Below are 20,634 nucleotides of genomic sequence, written 5' to 3' on the forward strand. Positions count from 1 at the left end.
TACCAAACAAGGAGAAGCCTACCGTGACCGAACCGGGCCACCGTCATGGGAACAACCTGTCTCGATGGCCTTGCACGCGTGACGTGGTCTCTGATGACGGGGCCGATATTTTTGGGTCCCAGTCACTGAGAGAAATCGCCGCAGTTGGAATCGTCCCACCTTCGCCGCCCACAGGACTCCCAAACTCCACCTACGGTGTGAGGGCCCACGTATGCGAACCATTAATATTTGATTTGGTCACCGTGCCGGTTCCAGAACGGGGACGTGTAGACGGGCTTCTTAGGAAAGCGGTGTTATCGAGTGATTTCATTCTCGCGAAGCGACGCGCGAATCGAGCCCCTCGAGGGAATTGAGACGAGGGCGCAAACACTCCGGGAACTCGAGAACCTCGCCGACCACGGAAACCCTCCGTCGGGCCCCCCAGCGATGAAGCAGCTCGTCTCACGCAAACAAAAGCCATTGGTCCTTTTTCTAACGTCTCTTTTTTAGGTGTCTCGATCCTGAACTGACCGAAGCAAATCTCGAATCTACGCCAGTGAACGGACGAGATTGGTCTCCAGATTCCACACGTACGATGGGTTTGTTGTACGCATAGGATATCACATGCGGACGCACAGCAGCAGACGATATATATATAGAGGAGCGGGAGGACCCGTCGAGACCGAGGCGGAGAAGAGGAAGGGAAAAGAATAGAGGAAGGCGAAGACCCCTCCGTAAACCCTACCTCTTCTCGATTCCTACCATCTTCGGTCGACCTCCGGCTACCCGCTCGACGGCGGATTGGATCCAATTGCGTCGCCGGATGTCGCGGGAGGTTTTGTAGAATGGGACTGGAGTCGTCCGGCGGGTCTCCTCGGCTGGAGAATCGGGCGATCGACTCCTTTCGCTCTCTGCTTCGACCGATCGGACGTTAGCGACGCGATACACATCGCTGGTGGAGTTATGGATGGGGGAGGGATTGGAAAGAACAAGCCGCAGGCGTTCCGTCCTTGTGAATCGTCGCAATCTTCCTCCGGACCCTCTCTGGTTTTCGGCGAATCTTGCGCGACTGCGAAACGATCTGTATGTCTTTTAAGACTTTACCTTGATCTTATCCTTTCTTTATTTAGCTTTGGTTTATCTTGATCGGGAATTCTTTTATTTGATTATATATTCTCATGTACTTTTTATTATTCATAATCATGGATGCCTCAAGTTTTAGCGCATAAAGCAAAATTAATCTTGTAGTCACCAGGATGGGCATGATATTATCTTCTGATTAATGGCGACGTTCTTGCCTCAAGTTCTTCAGGCATGTCAGCACCGAACCATTCCTGGATATGAAGTTCTGGTTGGTCATTATAAGTCATATGCGGAGAAAATATTTTCTGTATCTGCTCAGAGTTTAGCTCAAGTGAGGCCAATAGAATGCATGAAATAAAGTCAATGACAACCATTCTGTTGTTAATTGTCATTCTTGGAGGCCAACAGTTGTGGCAACTGTGCCTTTGATCATCTGGTTGGACAAAAAGCTTTCATTCTAATTGCTTTATGTCACTATTTAGTAATAAGCTGTTGCTTGTGCCCAAGAAAAAAGTAGCCTTTACAAGTCTTGAGAGGGATATGGTCAAGGTAATAAGTGCAAATTTCTAAACATGAACATCCTCATGTTGAAAGGACCATCTGTCCCATGTCATCATCACTACATCACCAACGGAACCATTAGATGGGAAGATAAATTATTGCTTGTCCACAAGAAATTTCCCATGCACTGAAGGATCAACATCATCTACTCATTGCTGTTGGCTGGGTAGGAGAATTGAGCTTTCTGCTTAACACAAAAAGATTAAACTTTCTCAGACAAGGAGGCTTTTATCCTTTTGTCTCTCTCTCTCTCTCTCTCTCTCTCTCTCTCTCTCTCTCCCCTTCTATTCTTCTTTTTGTGTTTATATTCCTTTCTTCTTTCCATTCTGTTCTCCCTCTGCATTTGCACAAGCTGTAAACAAGTTTTGAACAGACTGAAACAACCCTACAACTGTGTATAATCATTGGTCCAACAAAACTCTTCAGTATTATATTTATAAGATTTTTTATGAAACTTGATAATGCATGATCTTCATCATTAGTGATTAAGTCTTTGGATAGTGAAACTGAAACCTAGTTCTTATAGCTAATCACCTGCACAACACATTTGTGGTTATTCTGGTCGAAGTGCTCTGTAGTTGCCCTTGCACCAAGTCCACAACCACTTTTTTTTTTTAATTGGCCATTGAACATTTGCCAGTTCACACACATTCTCTGGTCAATAATATTTTTATTTAGTTCATCTTTTCAAGTGAAAATGCAACAACAAATTACTGCAGATAAGCTCAACAGTTTTTTATTGTCTCATCCACGTGTGTAGCCTTAAGTGTATATCAATTGACCTAGCTATCAAATTTCATACATCTGAAAATTATTTTTGCATGAAATTGTGTTAATCAATTTTGTTCAATACATTTTAAATTGATGCCATTAGTGTTCAGCCATTCTAGGTGAACATTTTGTATAAGTAATTCTGAAACAGTTTCATCTGTGGTAGTTACTGTGGCAAAGAAATCATGATGTTTTGGTGATGTTTTATATATTTGCAGCTAGTTGAAAAGCTAACCAAAGGCATAGTTGAAACATACCGCAAATGCAACCCTGGTTTCAAGTACTCTAATGCATCGAACTGGAAGCGCTTCCTTACAAATCCTTCTACTGGAGTGAAAAATGATGGCTATGACAATGCATATTCAGATCTTATTTTGTACGTAAATCTTGTATTGTGTTCAGGCTCGAAACAGAGGTTAGTTCTTCAACTCATTAATAGCATTTATGTTGTACTTCATCTTCATTGTATGGCATGTTGTGTGTTATAGCAAAACTATTTGATAGAGCATGACAAAGAATACTTTTGTCCTTGCTTGTGTTATATGTTGTCAGAAGTGGAAGGCTTTAATCTGGGGGCATGAAATTGCCATTTCGCCGAGTTAGTCAAATTAGCAACAGTGAGATAAATTAATATGCACCGTGGAAAATATACTTCCTACTGTCCTACAAAGAATCTCGGAAATGTTAAGTAGTGTTAAGAATAATATTATATAAATATAAGGACTTTCCAGGACAAAATCTTGCAAGTAGGAGTTTTTGGAATAAACTAGCTAGCTATTCAGATAATAAGAAATAGTTGCAAGTAGGAAGGTATTGCATGGGAAGTTTCTACTCAAGCAATCATAAACTATAGACACAAGATTTTCTAAGCCCCAAATTTCTAAATTTTCAATTAAGGTTTCCTTATTTTTGTTTAATTTCTTGCAAATAGGAGACATGTTTAACAAGTTTGTGATGCAGTGCATGGTGAGCAGTGAATGCTCTAAGTTCCAAGACAATAAATCCCAAGCTCAATCCTATCAAATTTCAAAAAAATGATTTGTATCTTGAGATAATTATGAAAATTCAAAATCACCAAAGTACAATGCACCATGAATTTAATATGTATTGTAATTTGTGTTTGACTTTTAGTAAACTGTGACTCATTAATTAAGTAATTGAGGGATTCAATGTACAAGAGATCTATAAAAGGGAAAGAAGGAAGATTGGTGGGGTATTCTAGTTTTTGAAACCTTATCGAACTTTTGTATTTCGAGTTATTAGCCCTTAGTATCTCTTGAAATAGAGAGAGTTCTCTTTGTTCTCCCATATCTCACTTCTTTTCTCACCCTCTCCTTCTCTCTTCTTTTTTGTGTCACATCAGTTTGTGTGAGAAGTTTCCCTTTTAATAAATAGAAGATCCTACTGTGAGAGTCACTAGTTCCAAAGTTCTCTTAATTTTCAGTTAAGGTACTTGTTTGTTGTTTCATTCTTATAACCAGGAAATAGTTATAGCAACTTTGCATAAGAATTTCCTCCTTTAAACAAATGAAAAATGCTGGTAGAGACTGACTATAACAGAAAACGTTCTAATAGTCATTTTGGGATACAAATATTGTGATTTTATTTTTCTAAATGAGCTCCTGGGGATGTCTATTCATTTTGTAGCCATATGAACCAAAATCTACTTTGATTATTATTCTCCTTTTAAGTGTTGCGAGGAAAAATGGTTCATCAAGGACAAGGAAATTACAAGTATATGGATTGCTTCCAGGTTTTATTAAATCCCTGTTTTGCATAATTTTGAATGAATTATTTGGCATCACTAAGATTGACACCAACAGATTGCAGTATTTTCTGGTGACAGCCTTTTAATTCTTCAAACTACTGCAGTAATAAACTGCAAGCTAGAAACGGATGAAGATCAACTTAAAATGAAATGGTGACTGAACAAATAGGATTAGATTATGACTGAATATATAGAATGCAACTTTACTGATTTCAAATGAAGAAATGAAGGTGTACTTGAAGTAGATGTTTCATATGATACAAAGATCCAAGATGTTTCATTACTTTGGATCAATTGGATAATTGAAATGTATATTACTACGAAAATCATGTAAAGATAACCAGTTGAAAGCCATTTAATGCATCAAAAGTAAGATGCTGTTTTAGATTTTCAATTAGGCTAAGATTACTATAATGAAGAGAGGAACAATAGAGTGGAATTGAAGAGAATCAACCAAACAGAAAATTTTGGCTTTCATATAAACTCAATAGTGGAAAGGGCCTTAATCAACTTCAATTAGTCTGGACCTGAGCTGAGTTGCCACTATGAGAAACAGAGACAACAGAAAGATATGGAACAAGAAGCCATAAAGGACATTATGGGCTTTCATGTGAACAAAGCATGTGTCTGGTGATCAAATGAATAGGGAAAGAATCCTGTAGTCAGCCTAGCTAGTTGGCACCTAAAACTCTTCCTTTTTCTAAAGCATTGGTAACTAGTGGGTATAAGATGCATGAAGACTGGGATTGTAGTTCTGACATATGTGCATGGGGATTCAAATGCCTTGTTGTTGTATTTGTCAGCCATCCTTCCATGTATACTCTTATAAGTTATATGCTATAACCACCATATGGAGTCTTTTAGGAAATGGACTAATTTGCCAAAACTATATGACTAAAGGTATCTGAGAAAAGTAAATCTGCCAAACTTCAACCAATATCTGCAGATCTAAATATTTTGCCTCAAAATAAATTGCAGATAACTTTTGTTGTTTTGGAAATCTTAGGTACATTGTTAAAGACATACTTGGCCAAGGTACATTTGCTCAGGTTGCTAAATGTTGGGACATGGAGACCAACAAGTATGTTGCCATTAAGATTATCAAAAATCAGCCTCAGTATTATCGACATGGAGTATTTGAAGTCCATATTCTGTCAATGGTAACCAAACTTTGTAGTGGAACTTCTTATTTATGCAACATTACTATGTATATTCACACATTCCTATTTACATAGTAAATGTATTTATATATATAGAATATGTTCATTCTTGCTCACAAATATATAGATGTCTGTATATATTTATAATAGTGGACAATTGTATGCCTCAGATATGTATGTATTTATAGGTACTGTATTGAAGCATTGCATACCCGTAAACTTAATGTATTTATTTTGCAGCTCAATCAAAAGCTTGATCCTGATGATGAGCATCACATTGTGCGCATGCTTGACTATTTTTTATTTCAAAATCATCTTTGCATTTCGTTTGAAATGCTTGGGTCAAATCTGTAAGCTAAAATTTGTAGCTTTCTCTTGACTTTTGAAAATTCTTGATATATATTATTGTATATCATATTAGATTAATCAGCTGATGATGTTTGTTGACATTCTAGGTATGAGCTAATAAAAGAAAAAAAGCATAATGGATTTACATTGGATGTCATACAAGACTTGTGTAAGCAGGTGTTACTTGTACTTTTCTACAGTCTCCTTCACCTGATTCAAATTGATGTGGTCCTTGAATCTTTTTCTCTATTTTCTTCAGATCTTGGATGCATTAATCATCACAAGATATGCTGGTATTATCCATTGTGATTTGAAGCCAGAGAATATCCTTATATGTACAAGGTGAACTTTTTGCCGGTTACAATTTGAACCTAGTTGTAGGATTTTTTTATTACTCTTGAACTTTGAATGTGGCATCTTGAACTACACAGTGAGAAACCACAAAAAATTAAAGTAATTGATTTTGGGTCGGCTTGCTTCATGAGTAAGACAATATACACATACATTCAGGTTTGAATACTGATTTGGTCTTGCAATGTATTAATTATTTGATTTATTTTATATGCAAGATGTTTTAGTCATCAGCTTCTCTCTTAGAATTCTTATTAGTTCATTATTTTCTACTGTGCAGAGTCGTTATTACAGGTCTCCAGAAGTTCTCCTTGGCTACCCGTATCCTTGCTGATATTTGAACATGATGTATTTAGAACTTCCAACTGGAGAAGTAATCGTTTCAATTCATGTATTTTAGGACTCTCTGCTGCTATATGCTCATATCTGATCAACAGAATAGGTCTGGTTTCCACACAGTTTCTCATTCTGTGGATCTCAAATGAGCTTTGTTGACCAAGAGTTTCCATTTATACCAAATTTTCACTCCAAATTTTCAGTATACTTTACTAGAATTATACAACAAGCTTGAGATTGCAGCTTAACATGCAGTAGATATACAATTGCCATTGATATGTGGTCACTTGGGTGCATTGTTGCTGAGTTGTACTTGGGTTTCCCTTTGTTTCCTGGGGAGTCACAATTTGATGTTCTAAAGAGGATGACTGAAATACTTGGGTATATCTCACTTGGTTGAAAAATTTTGCTACTTCTATCACACATGTTCTTTTTTTACCGAGAACATTAAAGATGCATTGCATACATGCTTCCTTATGTTTGCTTTTTTTCATTGCATTGAAATTTTTATAAGCATGCAAATGGGTTCCCTACACAGCTTAATGGCGAGAAAATGTCAATGTAGCTGACCGCAAATAGTTGAGACATTATGGCTTGTTGTTTTGTTGTTGATACAAATTAACTCTACTTTGCACCAATTACATTTTTCTTTCCAACTTTCCCACAAGGCACAAAGCCAGTTACTGTTTATCACTATGATCCTATAAAATTAACATTTTTTTTCAATCTATTTTGATTATTTTTACAATAAACCAGTCATGATTTTCAAATTTATCTTCAAGTTGCATATGAGGTTGAATAAATTTTTGAAAAAAATGGAACACTTCTCCTAATGCAAAATATTCTTTTTTGGCTTTACCATGTTGTGCTATATTATAATTTTCATAAGCTTCCATCTTATTGAGTGACTTTGTACAGTGATCAGCCTCCTGATAATCTCCTTAGGAATGCAACCAAGACAAATAATTTCTTTAAACATGTTGGTAGCATAAACCAGTTGGTGGATGACCAGTCTGTCAAGATAAACAGCAGCGCTTACCAAATTCTAAATGAAGAGGAATTTGAAATTGTGAGTCCTTTGGTACTTATTATCAATTCAATGTTGAACTAGAATGAGACTTTTATCTTTAGTGCCTTACAGTTGTTATTGTTTCCAGAGGGGATTAAAAAGGCCAAAGATAGGAAAAAAATATTTCAGTTTTGTGAAACTTGAAGATATCGTTGCAGAAAAAGCTTACAGGAAAAACTTGCCAGATGAACAATTTGACAAAGGTTAGCGTCATATTCTTATTTGTTTTCCTGAAGAATAATGACCATAACATCGGACACTTAAGTATTTAACAGGTACATATTGTCTGTCTTCTATTATATACTTCTGATTGAAATCTTGTCACAGAAAGTGCAATGTGCTTGGCATTGGTTGATTTCTTAAGGGGCCTTCTTGAGTTTGATCCTGCCAAACGATGGTCACCTTTGCAGGTTAGTGAAATCATCTGGTCTGTAGAATTTTCTTTACTTAGTGTTTGATTTACTTGTCTGACCACAAATATAATCTTTGATCTTTATCTGGCTGCTGTCTCAGGCTTCACACCATCCATTTGTTACTAGAGAACCCTTTTTGTTCCTTTACAAACCTCTTCCAGAGACTCCACTCACTGTGAGTAGATTTAGTGTACCAAGATATTAATAATCATTACATGGTTAATGTCTATGTCAAGTTATGTTTGTCATCCATTCCATCAGAAATGCATAATGAATAGCATTAATTGTTATGTTGATCTTCTCCATTTAGTTGCTAGCTTTAGTTATATGATGTTTTCTGAGATGAAGTCCAAAGCTTCCTAAACATGTTTGCTCTTTGTATTATGTAAATCTAGTGCATATAGGTTTTTCTCCCAGCAATCTGTAAGTATTTGTTGGTAAACTTAGGTAGTGTGGCTTTTTTGACAACTCAAAAATCAAGTTTATGCTGGCCAGGGTCATCTCCAGCCCACATAATGGATATATGAAATAGGGTGACATTTTATTTACATCCAGGTGCATGGCCAGCCCTCGTCATATATATATGAAATAAGGTGACATTTTGTTTTCATACTTTTTCAGCCAGTTTCTCATGCTCTTCAAGTGGAACATGATCCGAGGCAAGGACACCAGCTAGCAGCTGGTCTCTCTCCAGAGGTCTGTCTGTAAGGTTTTACTTTTATAGTCTCTTAAGCTATTAATAAAAAAAGTGTAATCAACAGATTACTTTTCTGATACTGTTTCTTATTATGGTACCAATACTTCTGCTAGTGTTTTCTTAAATGAATGAAGGCATCTTGTACATTTTGTTGTGAAATTGCTATAATGACTTCTGTTTTCACTTCTTAGGTTGCAAGTATTAACAAATATCTTCCACAGAATAGCTCTAAGGTTTTACTGGCGCCTTCATCCTATGAAAGTAGTTATGGCAGCTCAGAAAGCCATGGAAGCTATAATTATAGTGCTAGTCTTGGAAGTGGTTGCAGAAGTTATTCATTAAAAAATAGCATGTTGGATTACTCACCAGTCCATTCTTCCCTTTTCCAAAGTGCTAAAACAGGGGGATCTGTCCTTGGTGTTAGTGCGGATGCTAGACATGTTCCAGTCTGTCATGGGAATGGTTTTGGTGTAACTCCTAGTTACAATTTCTGGCCAACGTCCCTAGGAGCCAGCCCCTCTCAATTTACTTATCCAAGCTTGAAAGTCCAAGAATCAAAAATGTTTCAAGGAGAGTATGCTTGCCATTCCCCAGCAGAAGGCAGCTTTCATGATTTTCCATGGGGCAAAGCTTCTAAATTTGTTAGAGAAGGCAAACATGCCTATAATGGATCGTTGGGTATTCAACCTCATGAAAATTCATTCAAGTACTATCATGGCCTTTGTGATGATGAGACGAGCTCTAGTTATGAAGACTCAAATCATCAAAGATTTGTAAGTTCTAGTACTTTTTCAGCCTTTCATCATTCTAACAACAGGACACAAGGTGGGTTCGGAAGTTTGCCAATGTTTTAACTCTTCTGATAGGACCCTCTTAGCTGTATGTATGTGTGACTTAAATGCTTTATCTTGGTTATTTCAGAAGTGTCATGGGACAAGCCTGAATCAAGTTACTTACCATTTGGTCCTGGAGATTGGGATCCCAATTATAGGTACAAGATGTACCTTCTTGCTTATTCACTCAGTATTTTACACTATACTGCAGCTCATCTTACTAAAATTTGCTCTATATTGATGTATCTTGACTATTTTCTAGTCAACTACTTATATGAGATACTTCGTATTTATCCACATATTGCTTTTGACTATCCTGCAGCTCCTCTTTGTAAATATGCTTGCTTTTTTGATATATTTGAATTATTTTCTACTTGAGATTGTATATCTCTGCTCTTATTCTAAAACAAAATGAGTGAGGATATAAAACAGCATAGTCAATGAAATAGTCAAGAAAAGAAATTCTTGCAATTTTCTTGATAGAAAAGTGTGTATCAATTGAATACAGATAAACAGTTATCCTTGACACAGTATATGATAACAGAAATAACATAAAATTAATGGTAAATTTGATGAAATAAAAATAATAACAATGAGAAAATATATTATTGTGATTTGTTATAAAACTGACACAACAGACTGATACCAATTCAGAAGAGAAAGATGTATGATGTGAATATCTTAGGTCCAGGGACAAAGTTCACTTGAGATTGCAAAACTAGATAACTATTTTAATTGATTAGTGAAACAAGATTACAAGAAGGCACGCTATAGATATGAGAATTGGAAGCAAAGCTTTTTTCATCGTTATAGCATTGTTTGGAGAGCTCAAAGTTTGACTAAGGAAAGAAATTGCATTGGTACTGCATTTACAAACAAAAAGTGGCTAGGTGATTCACCGATGACTCTCAGCTCAAGCCTCAAGGTCTGATACCTCATAACTCAGTAATTGCTTTGTCTTTCTCTGTGAACAAAGATGAGGGGATCTTATGTTAGCCCTTCTGCAAGCCAGGGGGGCTACACATCACCCTAGGCTTCCCCCCCCCCCCATCCCTCCTCAATATTTTCATTTTTGTTGATCCCTTCTACTCCTGCATTCCAGATAAGCAGTAACTATCATAATAATATTACAAGAGAACTTTGGGAAGACTATGTTACAAGTCATACTCTTAGCATGTTTTTAGAATTTGGCATATATTGTCTGGTAAAAATTGTCTATGATGCTATAATTTGATAAAGATATTGGATTTAACTATTACTTTATATGTTCCAGTGATGAATCCTTGGTTCAAGGAGATTGCTCTGAGATCAATTCTCTGGCTTTAGGGTTTGACAGTGTTATCTGCCTTGGTTGCTCAATCGATTTGAGTAATCAAACAAGTGGAATTGGTACTTCCCCCTTGAACCATCAACAGGCACTTGTGGGCTCAAATTATATGTATGCAGATGCAAGGTGTGGTCTCCTTCTCTTTAAGAATTCTACAGATTCTACAAATGACCATAATAATAGCCTGCTAAAATCATTTAGAACCTAGATGTTCTAGAAATTCAGTGCTTTTAAGTCATTGTTTATTGCATTCGCAAAGTCTTTTCTGGTTGCAAGTTAATTGCTGGAACACATTTCTTGAGCTGTATAGTAGGGGGCATCCCAGTGCCGAAGGCTTTCTCACAGTGCAGCCCCTACCTGCAAATAGAAAGGCTGTTTTCATGAACCAAACCCTAGTCACCCAAGTTATAAGAATAATATGGATTTGATTCATACTATAACTGTGGAGGAATGAGATTGGTGTGTAAAGTAGCTCTTACATGTCAACTTTATATTTTAATTATGGACAATACATGCCCATGTTGACATCATATATTTTGGTTACCGTGATAGTGTTTGGTGTCATATGCAAACTATATTGACATCATATCCAATCCATGTTGACATTTTAATCAAGCTGTTAAACAGGCACTGATGTGGCATAATGCCTATGCAGTGTAACATGTGGATCAGTTACCACCACATCCTGTGCTGTAATGATGAAATCATTATTCAACTACAATGATGAAGCCTACTGACAAAAGCTTTTCTTTGTTAAAGGGTTTTCTTTCAGTTTCAGTTAAGCTAGCACTGACCAACAAGTGCTCCTTGGACTTCAGCCAAGTCATGGAGTCCCATGTCAGCATGTTGAATCCTTGGTTAGAACTACCTGACATGGATATTTCGGTTGAGTCGAAGTATATGATTTGTATTATCGGGTCTTCTTTTGAGATGACTTATGACCAAGAATCCATGTTCATAACATGGAAATTTATATGCATGCTAGAGCTAGGGCAAGCAAGACAAGACTTGTGATGGTGCTATTTTTAAGAAATTGCCTTTAATTTATAAATCATTTAATGCACAGTTTATAGTTCTTTTTGTAGTTAGAAAATGGTGAAATGATTTGAAACTATAAAATGATCAGGAAAGAGAGAAAGAAAATGATTAAGAGGATGTAAAAAAGAAAGAATGTAGGATGGCACTCTCATTTTGGAGGAGCTTAAGAAATCAAGGTGCAGTCTGTTTAATATTTTATTTTACAAAATTTGGAAATTAAAAGAATGTTTTAAGACTGAGGAAATTTTGGGATGTCAATCCCAAAAATAAAGGAGGTGTTCGATGTTGATCAAGATGAATTAAGCTAATATGTTGCAGTACAAGATTTTAGAAGAGGTGGATCAAATGAAAACTAAAACACAAGATGAGTATTTCTAAAAAACTAACATAGTGATGTAAGATGAATTATCTTTTAAAATTAATATATCTTAGATCTATAATATATATACTATAGAAGCTATTTAATTATTGAGACAGTCACTAGAAAAATATAGTATTACTGATAGTCACTAAAAATAGGTAGGAACAAATGAATATTATATGTGCAAAATTACTGGCAATATTATCACGGTGTAAATTGGCAATGTTAACAGAACAGCATCAAATACTAGAACGAAACCACATATAGTATAAACGAAGCCTATCTGTTTTTTTTTTAAATTATATTTGTTGTTTGCTTTACTTATATTCTGCTTTTTATAATATTGTTCTTATCTTTGATAGTTTTATCATTAAACTGTTATCTTGCAGGAATCCCCCTGTTATTCAGGGCTTGCACGGTGGATATGCACATCCGGTGTCTCTTCCACATTCTGTATCTCAAAGTGCACAAAACACACCCAGGCATTTTGGACAACAGTATTTTCAGCAATTTAATCACCCGCATACAATGCATACTCATAATCTGTGGAATCATCAGAAGGCGCAGGTAGTCATATCATCCATAGTATATCGTATTCACAATCTCCTGCTAAAATTAAGATCAATAGTTGCTGTGAAGTTGAACAGAAGCTCTGTAATGTTATAACAAGTATTTTATCTTTCTAATTTGAAATTGTAATCTTATATATTTACTATATATCTCATTTTAAGTAGTTGTCTTTTTTCTAGGGAGTAGCAAACATATCTATAATGTACTTATCTTGATGTCTGTCCTAGATCTGGCTGATGCTTAACTTCCAATCTGGATTTTGTGTTTTTGTTTCTTTAGTGATACCTTCATCTGTTAAAGACACTCATAAAAGTTATTTTTCGTGCTTGGAATGCCTCCTGAGTTGTGAACAGAAGCTCTGTAGCATTATAACATGTTTTAAACTGAAAAAATCACATAACATGGTTTATATATGATACTTCATTTTCCTAGCGAGTATATGTACATATCCATGAAATGAAGTGCTAGTGCAGATGTTACACCTGCAAGTGCTTAGGCTCTCTTGTAGTTGCTCTAATATATGTCAATGATAAGCTTGCACCAAGGTTTTCATGGGCCATAGACCTGGATCTTTTATTGGGTATCTGTAGATACCCACCTCTAGTTAGCCATGGACATATAACCTACATCTCAAATAAGTTGTTATAGCCATGGAGATATAACCTATATTTTCATGGGCCACGCTCAGATAAGATGCTATAGCAGATTCCATACTTTTTCCTGTCGACATATGTCAAGTGATTTTAAAATCTCTTGTTACTGGGAAACCCCTTTTCTAGTTCTCTGAATTTTTTGTGATATAATTATTTATACAAACCTGGAAAAGAAAAGCTGGAATATTCGAGGGATCATGCAAACCATAAAGGCCATAGGTGTAGTACTACACTGGTTGGAGCCCTTTTTTTTTTTTTTTCGGTCTAACAAAGTTTTCTTTTTCGGTTGAAATTTGTACTTAAGTTTAATCTTATTTTGGAACTCCAAGATAAGCCAACAATGAAGCATAATTTATGTCGATTGCAGTCCCTTGTCTGTCTCTGACTTTCTTTCTGACCTCTGATAAGCTCTCTTTTCAGATGAAACTAACAAGCTGATGTGTTGTGTTGTGTAGGGGAGATAGATAGGTGGACTATCATTTGCCGCAATATTACACTATTCCTGAACGGGACGGAGTGTTTCCGGCGGAAGAGATGGCGCTGTCTGTCTGTCTGTCTGTCTCTTGCAACCGATATCGGATGGTCCTGGACATCCAGTTTGTGTTTGAAAGTATAATTTTTCTTTCCCGTACCTTTTTTTTAAAAAAAAAATCTCTGGCTGTTGTTATCTTGTTTGCTCTGATGGGGTTGTCAAGGAAATGCTAGAGATGAATCTCCCACCACATTCTTTATGTTATTCTTACCTTGAATAACAGAAAAAAGGTGCCGTATGTTTGGAACTTGGAAGCCAACATATATGTCCAATATCTCCACCTTAAATTGTATTTGAACATTGTTGGCTTTGGACCTGTTTAATAAATGCCTCCAACCCCACCTATACAACTTGTAGTTTTACCGAGACAAGAATTAGGATATATATGTATTGCAGGAAATTGAACTTCATTTATTACAATGTAGCTCTTCTAACCAATTGGTCAGTTCCTTGTGCAGTAAACCTAGTAACCGGCATTAGATGGTTGGTTTATCAGTACCGATGCATTCTTTGATAGTTGATATGAAACTTGGGTTCATACATTCTTGTGGAACTGGTTTTACTGTATGTCTTATTTGAAAGCTTGGAAAAACTTTGAAATCTAATACGACTTTTAGATATAATTGAATACTCCCAGCACCAACTGTTGTTTCCATTGAATTCAGCAAGCCTCGTTAGCTTCGGGTTTTAACATCTTGATTGAAGTCTGCTCTTGAATTTGATGGCACTACACCATAATAATATGGAGTGGTTCCGTGGTTATAAATTAGTATTAAAAGGAGGACGAGGAATAAGATGATGATGATGACCATTTAATCCATTTTGTATTGATATATTTTAGGAATATTAATTTTTTAAAATACAATTATAAATAGAAAAAAAAATATTATCATTTGTAACATCATTTTAAAATTTTAATTAGCAAACCTTAAATTTTAATGCTTCATAAATTATCCAACCATTTAATATAATTAGAAAAAAAATTAATATTTCTAAATTATCCAACCATATGTAAATATAATCTTTTTCCTTTTTTATTTTTTATTTTATCTTCTTCTTCCTCCTCCTTAGAGGATGAGATGGAGCGATAAGTGACATTAATAGTGAGCGATGTTGATGGCAAGAGGTGTAGCGAAGGGTGTCGCCTCCAACTATGCATTGAGTAATGTTGATAACGATGATGAACATAACGATCAAATAACAAGCAAAGTCGATGGTGATTGTGACGACGATGATTTCAACATCGATAATGAACATAACAAACAAATAAGTCTATGGTGATTGTGATGGTATCAATGGACAATAATGAAATGAAAAGAAAAAAAAAAAAAAATCAGTAACATTGGATTGTAAATGATAGAATAATATTTTATTATTTTTTAATGGACGGTCAATAGTAAAGGATTAATGCCGTAAATGGTAAGCTTACGGTCGCCAATATAAACATTCCTTCCTTTTTTTTTTTTTTTTGTACTTGTTTCCGCATGGATATTCTGACACGGCACTGATCTGACGGTGATGGTTAAGGGGTGCGGTGCGATGTCCCGGGTGCCCGTACCGGCTCCCCTTCCGATCGATACAAGCGATGGAACGCTGATATGCTCGTGATCAAGAGCATTCGTTGGGAAGGTGGTCTGAGATCGAAGCAGGGAGGAGGATGACGAGGGGCAAGCAAAAGATCGAGGCGCAGCGGAGGAACGCCGAGAGGAACCAGAAGCCCAAGGGTTCGCAGCTCGAGGCGAGGGCCGTCGGCCTCAAGGTCATCTGCCCCATCTGCAAGGTGCCGATTTCCGATCCCTTCTCTCGCCTGCTCGATAAATCTTTTCTTGTCTCCCTTCACGTTTGCCTTCTTGATCGTAAGCCTGATTTTGATTGCAAATAGCGCGTCAAGATCGTATCTGCCGTTGGTTCTGGGTATGGAAACCCTGTTTTCGTTCGATGAATTTTATGGTCATGATTCGGATTGCGGTTAGCTTTCCGATTTAACAAAGCATCTTTCTTCCGCAAAAGACGATTCGATGATTGCGAGTATCGGATCGTAGTTTGGATGTATGGCGAACTGGTTTACGGGGGAAGCAGCATGCATTTGCCTTGATTGAGAAGAAAAGTATTCATTTCTAAGGAATAGATCTTATGCGCTTACTTCATTCTTCTAGCAATCCAAGGAGAAACACGTTATACAAAGCAATAAGAGAAGAGACATGGGAAGAAGCTCGTAAGTCCGCCGCGTCTCCCTTACCCTTACCCTTATATGTGTCTTTTGGAAAGCTCACATGCACCAAAAAAAGATAAAACCCTCACGAGCCTACGGGCTGCACCAATGGCCGACCGATCAAATTATCCCTTATTATTAGTTTAGCTTCCTGGAAGGAGGGCCCAAGACTTGCACCTCGCTCCAGGTCTCCCTTACTATCAAAGACATCTTTTGGACCAATGGCCGATCGACCAAATTGTCCCTTATTAGATTAGCATCCTAGAAGGAGGGCCCAAGGCTTGCACCTCACTCTGAAGTCGTGCGCCAGGTCTCTCTTACCTTAAGAGGCGTCTTTTGGACCAATGACCGATCGATCGACCAAATTGTCCCTTATTAGAGTTATTCTATGATGTGGTTAGGTTGAAAGCTTTCTCGTATTCGAACCACTGTAGGATGGTGTCGGAGGTGTACGAGATGGAACATATGTAAAACCATGTTCCATATTTCAATCCACAAGGTTAGATCGATTAAGATGATTCTTTTAGGACAATTTCCTTGCATCAATTTCCTTGAGTCTATAAGGAGCATCAAGATCTTAAATTCAAGTTAATTTACAAAGTAATTAGTGCTTTTTTCAGGATCAATTTGTGCAAGTCGTTCATCATGCATTCGGAGATTAAAATTGTATGCCAGCAGTACCAATGGATCTTAGGTTCTGTCCTATCCGATGGGGTTCGATTTTGTTCTTATGATCTCATACCGGATATTGTTTTTGATGGAGATACAAGCATTTCATGTGCCCGTGAAATTTTGCTAACTTACATTTCTTTGTTCACAAATCGAGAGGCTAACGATAGGAATTCATGATGAGGAAACGAAACAAAGGAAGAAAAAGACCCCTTTTTTTCTAATTAAAAGAAAAGAAATCCGGTTTAAAATCCATATGGTGACATGCAAGAGAAAGATGAGAAAACATGAATAGGTTTGAACAAAGTGAGAAATGATCACATTGGAATTGGAAATGCCAATGCAGCTAAAATGCTACGAGTGACGAACTAAGAACACAATCCTGTCGCCATTTCAATGTCTCAGTGTTGTGAAGAGGGGTATCTTTCTTGATGAGTCGATGATAAGAAAATGCCTTTTTTGTTGTTGTTGTTGTTGTGACGAGCTTTGAAAGTTTGGTCAGGTGATAATAGAATAACTATTTTTTCATAACAAGGATTGAGATCTGCAGGATTGGCCGTGGAGGTGGGATAAGAACAGAACGAAAGTTTTGCTTAATTAGCGGAGCAAATATGAGATTCTACACTAGCCATTGCACTTCATGGTTTCTTGTTGTCTGTCTGTCTGATCAAAGTTCTCGCTGACTTCTGTGCTGTCAATTTTGATTCTCCTTGAACAATATATTCAGGAAAAACTCAGTCTTTTCAGCATCATGAATGAATTCACTGAATTTTCGTTTTTTTTTTTCCTTTCTATTTCTACCTCAATTTCCGGTACTTGTTTTTCTTGCAACAAAGTTATATCCTCAGATCGGGGAGTGGTTTCTTTTAGGTACAACTTGCGAATCATAACCAGCTGGTGGATCATTATGGCTCGAAGCATCCCAGGGAGAAGCCTCCGAGCGAGTCCGAGTGATCCATCCCCCCGCCATAGGAGTGTTCCGAACCTTCTTACTACATACGAAGACTTGGAAGAAATATATGTATCTATCTATCTTAAACCGGGATATGCTATAACTCGAATTCCAACTCTCTGACCACTCTTCATCTTCGATGGGATATTTGGTCTAGGAAGAACTTGCTCTTCCGAGTATTGGTATTAACATCTATCTGTCTGAAACTTGGGCAATGGCAGCGGTAATGACTTGCTGTTTCGTTGCTCCCAGTTGGATGATCGGAAAGAAAGGTAGGTATAGATACTGTTTGATGTTTTCCCTTAACAACATGTTGTGGTCGCAGAAAGAAAACTCAACTTGGGATGATAAGGTTGATCCAAAGATGGAGGAGCACAAAGAGGTATCTCACTCACTCAAGTTAATAGCTCTCTCTAGGTAAGACTGATGTGGAGGGTCACCTATAAGATTAGCCTGTTTCTAGTCAACAACAGCGCCACCAAATATAATCCCCTTTTATAAGTATTACAAGAAGAACAAAAAATCTACCTAACCCACCATAGCAAATAAAGAACAAGGAACAAGCAACAGACACGAAGAAGAAGAAGAAGAAGAAGAAGGGGTCAATCAGAGATCATCTTCAATGAACTTATTCAGCAGCGTGGTCAGCAGTGCATCCCTCTTTTCTGCCCGGCTCTCCTCCCTCATCCTCCTCTGCTCCTCTCTCTCCTTCCAAGCCTGCTCCAGCATCAGCCGCTCCCTCTCCAGCTTCTCCATCGACTGCCGCCACTCCTGCTCGAACATCCGCCGCTCCTGCGCCCTCCGCTCCATCATGTCGAACCACTGCATCTCCATCTGTTGCTGCTGCTGCAGGAACTCTTGCAGCAGCTCCTGAATGCTGCCGGCTGCCGCTGCCGCCGCCTTCCCCCGATGCTGTTGATGGCCCCCTCTGTGGTCGGCCTTCTTCCTTCTGCCCTTTGGAAGGAGCTCGTCGTCACTGTCATTGTCGTACTCATCATCGTCGTCGGAGATTTCATCCGAGGATCGATCCCTGCCGACCCTCTTCGGCTTCTTCTTTGATTGCGACGCGCCGGATTCCGATTCCAGGAGGAGCCGTTGCATGTTCTTCGCCCGTTCCACGAACACCGCATTCAGCTCGTCGAAGAACGGGCATTGCCGGCCAGTTTCAGGATCAGCCGTCTCTTTACCCTGACAACAAACCAAAAAGAATTAGAGGCATATAAGATAATCATCTCTTCAGAAATCAATTGCTTTGAATCAACAAGGTTTTGACTTGTACAAATTTTACTAGATGTTCATCGACGAGCTGCAGTCCAAAGAAAGAGAGAGAGAGACCAGAGCAAGAAAAGAATGAAATTAATCGCATAACTGCGATGAATGAGTCCGTCTTCAGTCGAAGTTGTTGTGTTTTTAGGGTTCTTAAAGGAACTCTACATGGCCAAATCAATGCAGTCGACTTAAAATTCGATGATCGATTCAAACCTTCCCAAAAAGAATTGGCAACAAAGAACATACGCCAATACAATCAACTTAAAGCTGCGACAACCAATCAAAGTCGCCCCGGAAGAATTAGCGATAGAAGACGTGCAAATCACGAACCCTATATCGACCGAAATCACCGGAGCCACAACAAGGGGAAAGGAATAGGAAGAGAGGCGAGACCTTGTAGCGATTGACGAGGTTCTTCCACTTGCACTTACACTGATCCGGCGTCCGGCGGTACCCGCGCTCCCTCATCCTGGCCGCCACCCCCTCCCACATCGTCTTGTTCCGCCGCGCCACCGCGGGGTCGCGCTCCAGATTGGCCCTGATCGCGATGAGGTCCCTCGTCTCCTGCTGGCCCCACTGCGGCACCCTCTCTTCCCTCCCCCTCTGCTGCTGCGGCAACAGCACCCCCCCGCCTCCTCCTCCTCCTCCGCCGCCGCCGCCGCCGCTCTTGCCCACCATCTCTCCCACCGGACCCGGGTTCATCTGAAGCGGGATTCCAGCCAACATCGTCATCCGCCCCCCAAGCGACTCACCATCCCCGCCACCTCCTCCTCCTCCACCTCCACCTCCAAGCATCATCTTTTTCCTCTCCTTCCAGAAACCCTAGCCCTAATTCTTTTCTTCTTCTTCTTCTCCCCGCCCGCCTCACTACTCCACTTCGTCTTCGACTACCAACTCGTCCACCGCGAAAAGAGCAGCTGAGCAGGAAAGATTAGCTTCCAAATAGGAGATCATTCATCGGACGAACGCGTTTCTCGGTTTTATATCCCCTCTTCCGCTCCTCCCACCTCTCCACATGGGCCCAAGAATTGGACCCTGTTATTACTCTAATGCCACTGCCGCCTTCCTCTCATCCAAACTATGCATCCACAAAGAGGGGGAGAAGAAGTCCTAAATGACTTTAATACCTACCCGAAGGAAGGAAGATGTCCAGACGCTGAACACGATGTCTGAAACGGCGAAAGAAAGCTGGAGGAGGCGGAGAGCATGTTCAAAAGGAAGTCAAAAGAGCGAAAGACACCACGCAATTGTGCTGCTGCCCCAGAGAGGCTGATGGCGGACGCAGCCGACGAAGGCCGTGTGTGCGTTTTTGCTTCCGCGTCCGTGGTGCCGAGGCTCGCTTCTAGATGGGATGGCGTTCGCGTGTGAAGCTCTCCATCACCGGCCCACCACCACGAAAGGTAGAAAAGCTGGGTGGCCGAGTGCGGCACGCGAGGGTGGGCCGTTGACGACTCCGTTCTTGACAACGCCCCTCGCCCCACCCCCCCCCCAATAGCCCCGAGCTTAGCTGTCCGTGGCACGGCCCCCGCCACGACTTCCACCGACCATTTTGCCCGGTCACATTTGGCATCGCGTTTGGGGATATTATATTCCAAATCTAATTATTTTTCTTTGTAAATATTTATTAAGTAATTTCGTTGTATTATCGTCAAATTAATATCTGGATAATATTTGATGAAAAC

General features: G+C 38.9%; 2 protein-coding genes across 7 annotated transcripts; one reads left to right on the forward strand and one right to left on the reverse strand.

Moving 5' to 3' along the window:
* Positions 1 to 7: 7 nt before the first annotated feature.
* LOC135633588 (dual specificity protein kinase YAK1 homolog) lies at positions 8 to 14,288 on the forward strand. 6 transcript variants are annotated; one of them, XM_065143221.1, is made up of 19 exons: positions 18 to 1,062; positions 2,613 to 2,809; positions 5,169 to 5,322; positions 5,563 to 5,672; positions 5,778 to 5,847; positions 5,930 to 6,012; positions 6,102 to 6,180; positions 6,302 to 6,342; positions 6,616 to 6,738; positions 7,276 to 7,426; positions 7,515 to 7,629; positions 7,754 to 7,836; positions 7,940 to 8,014; positions 8,461 to 8,535; positions 8,728 to 9,309; positions 9,458 to 9,527; positions 10,696 to 10,822; positions 12,485 to 12,662; positions 13,774 to 14,288. In XM_065143221.1, exons 1-19 carry the CDS (start codon positions 943 to 945, stop codon positions 13,780 to 13,782), a joined length of 2,442 nt encoding a protein of 813 aa, XP_064999293.1. In that variant the 5' UTR covers positions 18 to 942; the 3' UTR covers positions 13,783 to 14,288. The 6 variants fall into 6 exon arrangements, 5 of the variants coding, with proteins under 5 accessions (XP_064999295.1, XP_064999293.1, XP_064999294.1 ...); XM_065143220.1 differs by having other exon boundaries at positions 200 to 1,062; positions 8,728 to 9,361; positions 10,643 to 10,822; XM_065143223.1 differs by lacking the exon at positions 10,696 to 10,822 and having other exon boundaries at positions 8 to 1,062.
* Positions 14,289 to 18,101: 3,813 nt separating this feature from the next.
* LOC103973121 (trihelix transcription factor GT-3b) lies at positions 18,102 to 20,389 on the reverse strand. The gene is made up of 2 exons (XM_009387603.3): positions 19,346 to 20,389; positions 18,102 to 18,871 (listed from the first exon to the last, which is right to left on the reverse strand). Exons 1-2 carry the CDS (start codon positions 19,748 to 19,750, stop codon positions 18,290 to 18,292), a joined length of 987 nt encoding a protein of 328 aa, XP_009385878.2. The 5' UTR covers positions 19,751 to 20,389; the 3' UTR covers positions 18,102 to 18,289.
* Positions 20,390 to 20,634: the final 245 nt, after the last annotated feature.

This window comes from Musa acuminata, chromosome BXJ3-3 (assembly GCF_036884655.1).
Source record: "Musa acuminata AAA Group cultivar baxijiao chromosome BXJ3-3, Cavendish_Baxijiao_AAA, whole genome shotgun sequence".
NCBI lineage: Eukaryota > Viridiplantae > Streptophyta > Magnoliopsida > Zingiberales > Musaceae > Musa > Musa acuminata.

What these genes read in the sequence shown, in the direction of transcription:
- LOC135633588 (XM_065143220.1), top strand. Translation starts at nt 943, where the DNA reads ATGGATGGGGGAGGGATTGGAAAGAACAAGCCGCAGGCGTTCCGTCCT. An exon ending in TTCTAACAACAGGACACAAG is followed by an intron (nt 9,362 to 9,457) that starts GTGGGTTCGGAA and finishes TGGTTATTTCAG; the next exon opens with AAGTGTCATGGGACAAGCCT. An exon ending in GATTGGGATCCCAATTATAG is followed by an intron (nt 9,528 to 10,642) that starts GTACAAGATGTA and finishes TATATGTTCCAG; the next exon opens with TGATGAATCCTTGGTTCAAG.
- LOC103973121 (XM_009387603.3), bottom strand. Translation starts at nt 19,750, where the DNA reads ATGATGCTTGGAGGTGGAGGTGGAGGAGGAGGAGGTGGCGGGGATGGT. An exon ending in ACCTCGTCAATCGCTACAAG is followed by an intron (nt 18,872 to 19,345) that starts GTCTCGCCTCTC and finishes GTTTGTTGTCAG; the next exon opens with GGTAAAGAGACGGCTGATCC.